The following is a 12,691-nucleotide window of genomic DNA, read 5'->3' as shown; positions in this document are numbered from 1 at the left end:
AAATATGCCAAGTGAAATTTTACTGCAGTAGAATGATGTTATGAAAAAAAAAACAACATTGTGTTGCAATTCCAAAATGTACATCTCTTTTGAAGAGAAATTGTATTACATTATTGTATTAAAATTTAAGTTAAAAATATTAAAATAACATTAAAAATTAAAATAACATTAGTTAACTTATCTAAATTCGAGCAACAAAAACATTATTATGCCGAATCTTTAAACAGAGGAAAATTTACTATTCTTAAACAAAATTGTGACATTACAGATTTACTTCTCTTGGTAAGAGAAACATACAATGCCATAAAAAAAAAATCAAGTTTTGCTAAGCTTGTGTCCTGATCTTCATTTCCGAAACCAATACATTGTCGTTGTAGTCAGTAATAGTCAGCCAGTTCATGCCTTGACCAAATATTTTGTTCCCCCATTGTCCATTGAGGTTTGATTTATGACAATCATTGTACCACCAAGCTCCCGTGAACTCAACCGCACAGTTATAATATACTGCATCGTTATCTTTATCAAATGTGGTAAACAAAAAGTTATTTTGATATGACATAGAATCCCCAGCGTTGCCAGAGTAACCAGAAATTGAAAGCTTGTAGCCTTCAGACTCGTTGGACAATTTAAAGCTAGAGTATTTGGCGTAGAAGTTTCCTTTGTAGACTAGATCAACCCGTAGCTCGTGGGCAGCTTTAGAAGTCAGACAGAAAATATTTTCGTTGCCCAGGTAAAATTCCCCAATGTCGTAATCCCCAAACCCGTGTTTGTACTCCTCCCAGCCGCGGTAGAAATCTACGGTCCCAGAGACACGTCTTTGGAAGATGGTCCATCCTCCACCGTCTGTCACTGTGTCACACATGACGACTAACCCGGATGTAAGGGTCACGACCTTTCTTGGTTCGTTGCTGATGACATCACGACATGAGTTGTAAGTTTTCGTGTTGAAAGGATCGAATACCGGGTTCTGTTCAATTTTTACATTATACTCTGGTGGACGGAAGAAAGGTATTTATGATTAAGTTTCAGAAAGTATTATTTTTGGTGTATAAAACATACATTCTACTTCGTTGTCAACTCATATACATTTGTCTCACGGACATATGATCTCAGGACAAATGATCTCAGGACAAATGATCTCAAGGACAAATGATCTCACGGACAAAAGATACCAAGACAAAATATATCAGGACAAATGATATCATGGACAAATGATCTCAGACAAAATATCTCAGACAAAATATCTCACAACAAAATTTTAATAGTATCTACGATGATTTTACTTGACTTAAACTTTATTTTAATTGACTGTCAATATGGTTTTGTTTACTCTTTTTGCTCATAATAATTGATTTTTATAAAATGAATTTATTAAACTTAACAAACAAATGTGAATGGGTCTTCAGGTTTGTAACTTAAAACTGTTGTTTTACTGCATCATCAACAAAAAAAAAAGTTTACGTTACTTTGCGGGCAGGTACATCGTTATGATCACACATTTCGAATACTATGTGATCATATATTGAGTGAACTTTCGTTGTAACCTACATGTTCTTACTTGACATTTTCAAATATCTTTTCCTGTTGCTCTACTTATGGCTTTTATAAACAGAAATTCATTAGAAACTAATAACCTATACCCTATCTGCGAGGTAACGAAAGAGGCCTTAGCAGAGTAACCACCACTAATACTGCTTTGTTTTCTCGTACGCTACGACAAACTTAGCTCCGCGATGTCCGCTGTCGTTTAAATAAGCGTTTGTTACCTGATCATTAAGGTGTGACCGACGCATAACAATTGACTTAGGATGCTAGTTGTATTGTCCATGGAGGGCCGATGTCTTTCCAATAAGGCATGTCTCTGCCATCAAAGCGGGCGGCCACCTTGATTCCAAGGTGTGTCTTTATTGTTATTTCATTCCCTTTGATCTAGTTTCATCAACCTAACATGGTAGGATTGTCTCATGTTTGTCAAGCCCAACTACGGTGTCTATCGTAACAAATTCTTTAATTTTCACATACTATATTAATAATCTTAATTTTAAATCCTTAGTAAAATATGTCAAATTTATACGGCAATTATTTCTTACAATTATTATATAGGCCTATAAACAATATAAAACATAGTATACAAAACCATATGACAGTCAATTAAAAAATGTTCAGATCAACTAAAATTATCCAATACACTTTTAAAATTTTGATGTGAGATATTTTGTCTGAGATATTTTGTCTAAGATCATTTGTCCATGATATGTTTGTCCTGATATATTTTGTCCTGGTATCTTTTGTCCGTGAGATCATTTGTCCTTGAGATCTTTTGTCCTGAGATTATTTGTCTTGAGATCGTTTGTCCGTGAGATATTTTGTCTGAGATATTTTGTCTGAGATAATTTGTCCTGAGATAATTTGTCATGGAACCGTCTCAGTTCATGCAAAATAATAAACTATCTATTCAGTTTCATTGCAATCGCATGTATTTTTAAACAATAGTATCTCTGTTATGGTAAATGGGTTTCACTTTGTGTTTATTAAACTAAAATACTGACGAGTAAAATACTAATTTAATTTACCTGGACATTTTGAATCACAGCATCTGTTTGTTACTGTTTGACTCTTGCACATTACTCCAACAGAATAAATTTGCGTGTTTTTCAACTTTTCTGTGTTGTTGTGTGGTATAAGTCTTGAGCCTATGGACATATCAAGGCTTTTCGTTTAAAATTATAAACTAATTCGTTGAACCTTACACACGGTTACTGGATGTCTATAATTTTCTTTTCTTTGTAAACCAAATGGTGGTTAATATCACAAATAGGAGGAAGGTTAAAATAGAGGACTGGCGGGCCACTTAAAGCAACGTATGCTCCTTTAGGAGTAAAGATCACAGTATTTCCGCTAAAACCAAATAATGTCTAGCAATATTTGGGTTAAAATGTGATCAGAATGATAAACGTTAAAAGAAGAAAAATAATATGGTAACAAACACAAAAGTGAAATTGTTTTGTAGACTGCGACTTTGCAATTCTGATACATATGTAATACCTAAAAAAAGATGTAAATTAATCAATGTACGTGTATCAAATTCCATTGCTTCTTAAAACACAATTACATTATTATGTACGTTTTTTCTTTTTATTTTACCTAATGAGCATGTTCTTGTAACTTTGTTGTAGGCGAAACTAGAACATGTTGTGTTTGTGGCCAAACACTGACTGGCACAGTATGCCAGGTTTCTGTTTGTGAACTGTTTACCAAGAGGCAACATGAGGACTTCACTTTGGTTGTAGACATGGTACACGCTGGTTGAGATGTCCAGTGACCACACTAAATGAATAGAAAACTGTATTAAAGTTATTGTTTTTCCAATAATTTTGTATCAACCTAGATTTCAACAATTGATTGTATTTTAATGTTACGCAACAACTGAGTAACAAAAGAGTAACTTACCTTTAACTTTGGAGTCTAGAATAATTGCAATGCAAACAAACCACATTTTGAGTAACTCTCTCAGATCAACCTTTCAAAGCAGTAACTGAATAAAAAGATCTATTCCTGAAACTATTTAACAAATTTACAACGTTTAAAAGTGACCAAAATATTATTGAGTTATTGCCTAAACGTTTTGTATTGCAGGTTAAATAAAAACGGACGTTATTTAATTTTATTCAAATAACACAACGTAAATTAGTTAATTCCTTCTTTCTTTCTATCTCTATCACACGCACAAGCAGTCAGACAAACAGCAACTAATGATACAAACGTTTATAAAAATATAGCTGCAAATGTTGAACGCAGTATTTTAGAAGAAATTCCAAACGTTCATTTACAACCTAAAATATTATACCCAAAATATATTAATAAACATATACTTCTATTCGAAACACCAAATTGTAAAACAGGAATGTTAGCTTACTTTCGGTGTGTTAACAAAATACACTACATTGATAGAATTATTGTGACGTGCTTAATGGCTATCCCTTTATTAATAATAAACATTATATTTTGAGCTATTAAATCGTTGCAAAGTTTGACTATACAATATGGGTCTCGCCTATTTGATTCTCTAAAGCTCTTGCTTTTGATATCTTCAAAAAATTTACAACTTTGAAGTTTTATTTATTTCTCATTGATCGTAATTCTCAAATACTTTGAGCAGCGATTCTTAACATTAATCAACTTAGTTACATTGTTAACCAACATTTCAATACAGCTGAGCTAAACCGTATGTTGGAATAAGTCGATCGAAATACTTTTAAATTTTTATTTGCTTTAATTTTATTTTTGATAATTTTGATAATTATTCTAAAGTCACCTTGATATAATCCACCCAGAGGCTTGGTTATACAGTGAAAACTATAATGCAAATATTTAAATCTCCCTTTGTGGCTTTGTTTTATGATTTAGCATTACATACACTTTATTATTTATATTTAACTTGAAATATTTTTACTTTCTACTGCATAATTGTTTCACAATTTCTAATGGGGTTTGGGGTATTAAAAGGGATTAATTTACACATCATCGCGTTAATCAAAGCTTTCAAGTGGCAGTGCAATTATACACACAGTACAACAAACGAATGCTAAAACTGCAATATGTTGAATCTGATATCATTTAACAAACTTTAGATATTAGACAACCATTTAATAGTAATCTGTTGACTAAAACTTCCAATGAACTAATGAAATGACATGTGCTGTGTAGGATATGTGTAGATTGCAATGCTAAATAATACCTTCTCATTGATTTTCTTCGTCTTGTATTTTATTTAGTACGAGCTGACCCGCGACGTAGATAACGCCGCCATCTAGTTGTTTTATTTTCTGCTTATCAGCAATTCATAATTTGTGAATTCAACACTACTCCCGCCCAGTGAAAGCAGCCGTTTACAGACAATGAAAAGATCAATCAGAAATTGTTACCGCCCCTTCGTTTCAAATCGTTTAAATTAAATTAAATGCCCCTTATAGCCGTCACTAACCCGGCTCTACGATTGTAAACATTCGGGGTGAACCACAGCTCACCTGCCAGGAGGGGATGAGGGTTGTGGCTAAGCTGCGTGTTGTTTTCTATGGTCCCATGAAGAGAATTATATAGATAGATTAAAAGCAGAATATGTAATGCTTGTTCAGATTATGGACTCGAATCTGTAGGGTGGTTTTAGGGCTGCTGTGTATAGTGCTGATCCTTTCGTATACCGCGATGAAGAAACAAGTAAACTCTACATCACCTGCCATATCCATCGTCAGGTCAGACGTAATAGCTTTACTTGTTTTATGTAAGCGATCTTTCCCAACTGAAATTTTTAGCGCAATTTCCATACTGACAATTGCGATTATTAATTCGTTATTTCTGGATGGATGGATGGATGGATGGATGAATGGATGTGTGTCCGCAGCTTTAAGTCGTATCTCCTCCTCAACGAAGCAATATCGAGGACTAGTTCCAAAAGCAAATATGTTAAGCAAGTTCCAAGGATGATATTGGGCCAAAAAAATTCCCGGAATTCCTTCCTGGATTTCCCGGAAAAGCCAAAAAACCTCGAAAAAATGCAGTTTTTGGCCCATATCTCGGCAACCAGACCACTTAGCGACTTGAAATATTTACCAATCGATTCCTGCCATAATTTAGAACAATATTGCCGAAGAAAGTTTTCAAAAATATCCTTTCGTTCGGTCACAAAATTTTTTTAAAATGGATAACATAAGGAAATTGAGCTTCAATTGTCACTAGACTTTTTATTAACTTGTTTTTTTCATATGGATGTTCTGTTTCCCTTGTAGCTGTAGAGCTTATTTAAATGGAGAAAATAAGAAAAAAATAAAATTTGAAAACAGGGGAACTACTAGTGTTTTGTTGGTGTGAGAGGTAGTGTCATAGTAGCAGCCCTTGACCAGAAGCAAAATAATTGTGATAAAACAGCAATTTTACGTGGTTTTATGATCGATGAGATATATTTAGAAACTTTTAACAAACGTTCAAATCAAGTCATAAAATACATACAAATTCCGATTGCTTTAAAAGAATTTTTTTGATCGTAGCGCACTAAATAGAATCTTAATAGCTTTGAGAGCTACATTTTCCTCTTTTGTATTTATCACCTGTCTTTCAAGTAGTAGAGCACCAAGAAAGATAACTTCGGAAATAATTTCTCGTCATTAATAAAATGGTAGTAAGTTATCTCCCATTATTTTTCATTACAAAATAAATATTTTTGCCTGCACTATACCTGTGCAGTTGGAATCGGAACATGCGTAAGTCACTCCTTCATGTGCCAGTTGAATTACTCGAATAGAATAGATATTTGTGTTGTCTAACGATGCTGTGTTTTTTGTAAGTAAAACGATTTGAGCGTGTCGGATACTGAACGACTTATTTAAATATAATTTTTTATTGTATATCAGTACACACTGCGATCCAATGTATCTTTTAGTTTGTTAAAGTTAGTTACTTAATCAAATCAACTGTACTTGTACTATAATTAGTTAAACTTCAGATATGTTATATTAAAGGGTTGTTTTCTGAAGTTGATGATGCGGTGTTTTGGAGCAGGAAATGTTTTACAATGCACCTGGAGACAAATTAGTGAGAAAATGACCACTTATGGTGACGTATTCTAAAAGGAGCAACTAAGCTTGAGTTTGTCTTCGCTCCGTCATCTAGATGTTACGTTATGATCCAGATGCAGAGGTTCGAAGCCTTTTTGGAGGTACCAAACCACACCAGTTTTAATTGCGAATTCATCGAGCACTTCTTAAAAGTTCTATCGTTTGCACGGATACAATCCGAACGTGAATCATACGGCTCAGGTGTGTATCTTGACCTCCTTCTAACCACGGAGACTGACTTTAATCAAACTCAGGCTGAGAACCACTGATCTCGTCTCGTCTGAATAATCTCAATGTAAACGTGTCAGTACCGAGTCCATTACTTTTTGTAGGGTGGGGGGTTATATTCGTCAAAAACATTGTTTTTGTCATTTGCTTTAATGCAAGGGTTTTAAAATTCTATCAAGGCCATCTTTAAACCGGCTTTTTAGCGCAATTTCGATACTGGAATTGCGATTATTAATTCGTCATTTCTGGATGTGTGTCCGCAGCTTTATCGCAGCTTTAAGTCGTATCTCCTCCTCAACGAAGCAATATCGAGGACTAGTTCCAAAAGCAATCATGTTAAGCAAGTTCCGAGGATGATTGTGGGCCGAAAACATTCCCGGAATTCCTTCCTGGATTTCCCGGAAAAGCAAAAAAACCTCGAAAAAATGCAGTTTTTGGCCCATATCTCGGCAACCAGACCACTTAGCGACTTGAAACATTTACCAATCGATTCCTGCCATAATTTAGAACAATATTGCGAAGAGAGTTTTCAAAAATATTCTATCGTTCGGTCACAATTTGTTTTTAAAAAATTACATTATACATTATACACTACAGTACTATATAGCAATATAGAGAGCGCGACAACTAAATACCCCCTACACGTCCGCAAATTTTTTAAAATCTCGTTAATAAATATTTTTTCTATTTTGTTTTGAATTATTAAAACTACTTGTGTTGCATTATTTATTTGCTGAATATATGATTTATCTCGATTTAAAATGGTTATGGATAACATAAGGAAATTGCGCTTAAATTGTCACTAGACTTTTTATTAACTTGTTTTCTTAAAGGGAGGTGATCGGGGTATAGGTAGTGTAAATAAAGGTAGTGCCAAGTAATTACTTAGTGGTTTATAATCTTTTATCGCCGGCGGGCTCATAATGAACAAATCCCAGCGCTGTAACTGGCGTGGGGCGTAATCGGAGAAAACACAATGGTTAATACTTAGCACCTGAAGTACCGAGTTCATGTAAATTAAATACATTTCTGCGTTATATTCATTGTGCAAGCAAGCTTTTCTAGTATAAATAATACTGTAGTTGTGTACTTTACTGCCTATATGAGGAGATATAAATACAAAAGAAAAATCTCACCCAGCGAATATCTTGGTTATTTTGTTGAACGCGAACCTGAAACATTCAGAGTTTATTAATAAACGTTGAGTGGCGCAGGACGTTATGTTCGTATTTGTGTACAAATTCACTTTTGTTGTCTACATTGTAAACACAATTTCAGACTAAAATCTCGGTAGCTGCGCAAAAATTTGAAAACTTCAATTTTATTCCGTGTCATAATTTGTACGTCTTCTTTGATAGTAAATTTCCTGGTCAAACTTGACGGTCTATAGGGCCAGTAAAGTGGAGTCAGTGTGTGGTCAGCACTATGCCCCCTTTACTTTCCCTAACGTGAGTTAGGTACCCATCATAGTTGGGTGGACTCGACTGTCTACTGACTTGAAACCGGATTTGAACTCGAGACTTACGGGTTAGAGGTCCAGCTCTCTACCGCTGGTGCACGGAGCTTTGACCACAGTTACTTTGACCATAGGATTTTTAACCATAGGGGGTTTGGCCAAAGCCTATGGTCAAACCACCTATGGTCAAAGCACCTGTGGTTAAAGCCCCTAAGACCCTACCGCTAGACCACTCCGTCCACGCTTATTTGATAACAATTAATAAAATTAAGGTTTCAATGTTTGAAGTCATCGAGGTATTTGAAGAGTGAAAAAAAACATATTTATATTAAAAAATAATAATATAATTAAAATACAGCACTGATAAGGTACAAAAATGAAACTGAGTTAATTTCAAATGTTGCAGCCCAGCTGAGCACTATTTACCCCGAAGTAAAGAATGTGTATTTGCTTATGCGGCTGAAAAGTTGGATAAGTTTCTCACAAAAACTAATTGAGCATTGCGAAACAAATACGTTAACATTGTTCAATAAACATAAAAAAGCGATCACTATTGACAATATATAATCAAAATCAACCGACAGGCTTTTGCAGTGAATCGTTTGGTTAATTAAACGTGATTCCACTTACATATTTCCACAATTAGCCACTTTAGTACGCGATTTAATGAAAAAAAGTTGAACGTATTTTAACAATAAAAGTCTTCTATCAGACCTAACGGTCCATTCCGCAGAAGTATTTTAATAGATTTTTTTTCATGCCACCAGGAACAGTGGCGTAGCTAGGGTGGTTGTCACCCGGTGCGGTACCTTAGGGTAAGAAAACTAGCAATGGATTGATTTGGCTCTGTTAAATTAAAATGAAAGCTTAAGAGCATTGTCTGTCGTGGGAGTAGATCAGAAATAGGAAGACTTTATTGTTTCTGTATAAGTCTATGTTCTAATTTTTGTATGTTTACTATACGTTAATAATATTTAGTGTATTAAAGAACTTTAATTAAACGACACCGGAAAATGTTTAACGAAAGGTTATGGAAAATATTATTTAATAATATATAAGTGATGTTTGTTGAACATGTATATCAATACTTAATGTAGACAAACAAAATGTATCACACTAGCACTAATGTTTTGATAACTATCGGTAATGAAATATCAGTAACAAGTGCCAATATATTATGAGTAAATGTTCAGCATAAAATGCAATTTCAATTAATGCTTAAAATGAAGAGCACAGCAAATCAATCAATATATTGTTTCGTTATTATCTAGTACGATATGTCGATTTGAAAACTAAATTATAAACTAAATTATGAGGGTTTTTATTTTCAAAATAAAACAGAATTGTCTTATGTCTACTTGAAGTTTAGACTCTTGAACTCTATTGAAATCCTACAGCTTGATCTACAATGTGGCATTTAATATCACTATGTCATTTGCTGAGTTGTCAAGGTAAATGCCATATTATATTTATGATTTTACATTCGATATAACAACAAAACGTGCAGCGAAAAGCTACACATTATTTGTAAATTTCCACTCTTGTAGTTATTGTGTGGTCTTTGGATATCTCAACCCGTACCTACCATGTCTACAACCAAAGTGAAGTTCTCATGTTGCCTCTTGGTAAACAGTTCACAAACGTCGACCTGGTTTCTTGTGGTGGTCAATGTTTGGCCACAAACACAACATGTTTTAGTTTCGCCTACAACAAGGTTACCAGAACCTGCTCATTGGGTAAGTAATAAAAACATGATAAGTAAAATGCATAAAAATATAATTAGAACATCCTAGTTAAAGTACCTTTATATTTATTTTTTTCTTTTAAATTACTTGTATATTTTATATTGCTAATTATATATTATACTATTATGTTTTATGTATAAAGTCTAGTCTAACACTATTTTATAGTTCGTTATACACTCATCCTAATATAAACAGCAAGTAACCTTAAATCTTTCTCCTAATAGGCAAAACAATTCCTCTGCTTAACCTCTTTCTACTTCTATTTTCAGCGCAAATATGAGAACCTTCTCATGAAAGCAGATGCTGTTGTGTTTTAATTGTAATAACGTATCATTATATTCTCATAGGTTGTGGACTTATCGCATACAATAACACAGTGACGGTAGAAAACACAAAGATTTACTCTGTAAGGTTGATGTGCGACAGTTCATCAGGTACATGTTACTCAAAAATATATCTCGGGCCTTTATTACAATCCAGCCTTTTAAAATTTACTGGGCAGAAGAAGAAGCGTTCATATGTTTTTCGACCTCTGTGTAGGAAGGGATGTTGTGTTCAATATTACGCCCAGCCGCCTTTACTTTTCCAAACGTAAGTTAGGTATCCATTAGAGCTGGGTGGACTTAGGGACGTCCTACACTCACAAGTCCGAACCGAGATCCTGACTCGAGATCTACGGGCTAGCAGCCCAACTCTACAGTTCGACCTCGCTATTAGCTTAAAATACACTTTAGATTATAATAAACTTTTCTATTCTGTTGATCTTATAAAATAACACAAAATAAAATCACACTTGCTATTTGATAACGATAAAGCAATGTTTAAAAAAAAAACCATATTTGTAAACATAACGGCTCAATTACCACGATTCTGACAACAAGTTACAACTGATTATCGTGTCATTGGTAACCGAGCTAAAGATGTTAGTTACCTTTGGTTACAAGATATACATTTAATTGCCTTCGATTTGATCTTGTGTTCGGCATTGTAACCAATTCGGTACCAAGCTCAAGACCGAAACAAACGTCAAACAGCGCTTAGACTTTTGTTGTGATGTAGTTGCGGACAAAGATATATATATATATATATATATATATATATATATATATATATATATATATATATATATATATATATATATATATACATATTTATTTATTTATTTATTTATTTATTTATTTATAGCATAACAAAAAGCTATTTAGAACTCATACTATTTGTTAACACGATTTCCATTTCTTCGTTTCTCAATTCGAGTGCTTTTATCTAGCAGACTGTTGCCGAAAAAAAAACGTTAGCTAATTTAAGAGAACAAAAAGCATTGATTTTGAATTTTTTTATATCGCTATGTTTAGCCAGATAAAAATACAAATTACTAATTAACATTTTAAGAATACATTTTACTTTGATTTTTTTCTACAAGTAAAGTACTTGAGTGCTGGACTAAACACACCCATTTATTCTTTCGACCAAAATATCTACCAATCATGTCGTGACGTCATCAGCAATGAACCGAGAAAGGTCGTGACCCTTACATCCGGGCTAGTCGTCATGTGTGACACAGTGACAGACGGTGGAGGATGGACCATCTTCCAAAGACGTGTGTCTGGGACCGTAGATTTCTACCGCGGCTGGGAGGAGTACAAACACGGGTTTGGGGATTACGGCATTGGGGAATTTTACCTGGGCAATGAAAATATTTTCTGTCTGACTTCTAAAGCTGCCCACGAACTTCGGGTTGATCTAGTCTACAACGGGACCTACTACGCCAAATACTCCAGTTTTAAACTGCTAAGCGAGTGTGAAGGTTTTAAGCTTTTAATTTCAGGTTACAATGGCACCGCTGGGGATTCTCTGTTAGGTCATAGCAACCATAGCTTTACGACTTTCGATAGAGACAATGATGATTACACAGGAAACTGTGCCCTGTTGTATCGCGGGGCTTGGTGGTACAATGCTTGTCATTGGTCAAACCTCAATGGTGTCTGGGGAGATATCCTTTTTGGGAGAGGATTAAACTGGTATACTCTTACGAGTCACACTAATAGTGTGATTTTGTCTGAAATGAAAATTAGATCAATCATGTAACGTAAAACATTTATAGATATTATTCCATTTTAAAATGATTATAATTGTATGTTTGTTAAATAGTACAATAACGATATTCAAAGTTCATAAATCGTATACTTTTGTAATGCATTTTGATGCTTATTTGTGTGTGTTTGTTTGAAAATATAATAATACATAAGTATTTTATGTTGTTACAAAATATCGCGAAATTGTAGCTACTGAAACACATCTCTACTCATTGACAAATATTAATAATTTAATTTTGTTGACATTTATCATTAGAAAATATTGTACGAAACTAAGGAACAGCTGTAATTAGAGTTGTAGGTGATCATAATCGATTATAAAATATCAAAATGTAAATCAAGCAACCAGTTGAATGTTGTCAAAATATAAATATTAAGTATGAATACTTCATCAATTAGCAGAACGTAGTTGATTGCAAACTGTCAGAAAAACCGGCCATATTTGTCTTAATTTTCGTAACATGTATTTAAATCCATTTCTGCGTAAAATGCATAAACACATTGTTTTATTTTCATTGTAAAATACCTTAGTTATTTCACACTTAGATATTTGAT

At 33.9% G+C, this 12,691-nt stretch overlaps 2 protein-coding genes across 2 annotated transcripts; one reads left to right on the top strand and one right to left on the bottom strand.

Annotated features, from left to right (window-relative positions):
• Positions 1-325: 325 nt before the first annotated feature.
• Positions 326-3,496, bottom strand: LOC131950981 (ficolin-2-like). The gene is made up of 4 exons (XM_059313212.1): positions 3,451-3,496; positions 3,145-3,327; positions 2,574-2,693; positions 326-990 (listed from the first exon to the last, which is right to left on the bottom strand). The coding sequence occupies exons 1-4, from the start codon at positions 3,494-3,496 to the stop codon at positions 326-328; spliced, it is 1,014 nt and encodes a 337-aa protein (XP_059169195.1).
• A 6,207-nt stretch (positions 3,497-9,703) lies between these two features.
• LOC131950980 (ficolin-2-like) lies at positions 9,704-12,128 on the top strand. The gene is made up of 4 exons (XM_059313211.1): positions 9,704-9,746; positions 9,843-10,031; positions 10,388-10,474; positions 11,464-12,128. Exons 1-4 carry the CDS (start codon positions 9,704-9,706, stop codon positions 12,126-12,128), a joined length of 984 nt encoding a protein of 327 aa, XP_059169194.1.
• The last annotated feature ends 563 nt before the right edge of the window (positions 12,129-12,691 follow it).

Source organism: Physella acuta, unplaced genomic scaffold (assembly GCF_028476545.2).
Source record: "Physella acuta isolate Inbredline_101_S28 unplaced genomic scaffold, ASM2847654v3 ptg000793l, whole genome shotgun sequence".
Classification (NCBI taxonomy): Eukaryota; Metazoa; Mollusca; class Gastropoda; family Physidae; genus Physella; species Physella acuta.
The sequence above is the reverse complement of the archived record's forward strand: the minus strand, read 5'-3'. Positions and strand labels throughout refer to the sequence as shown.

What these genes read in the sequence shown, in the direction of transcription:
- LOC131950981 (XM_059313212.1), bottom strand. Translation starts at nt 3,496, where the DNA reads ATGTGGTTTGTTTGCATTGCAATTATTCTAGACTCCAAAGTTAAAG. An exon ending in TCTAGACTCCAAAGTTAAAG is followed by an intron (nt 3,328 to 3,450) that starts GTAAGTTACTCT and finishes CTATTCATTTAG; the next exon opens with TGTGGTCACTGGACATCTCA. An exon ending in CTGTGATTCAAAATGTCCAG is followed by an intron (nt 991 to 2,573) that starts GTAAATTAAATT and finishes TCCGTCCACCAG; the next exon opens with AGTATAATGTAAAAATTGAA.
- LOC131950980 (XM_059313211.1), top strand. Translation starts at nt 9,704, where the DNA reads ATGTGGCATTTAATATCACTATGTCATTTGCTGAGTTGTCAAG. An exon ending in TCATTTGCTGAGTTGTCAAG is followed by an intron (nt 9,747 to 9,842) that starts GTAAATGCCATA and finishes CCACTCTTGTAG; the next exon opens with TTATTGTGTGGTCTTTGGAT. An exon ending in TACCAGAACCTGCTCATTGG is followed by an intron (nt 10,032 to 10,387) that starts GTAAGTAATAAA and finishes ATATTCTCATAG; the next exon opens with GTTGTGGACTTATCGCATAC.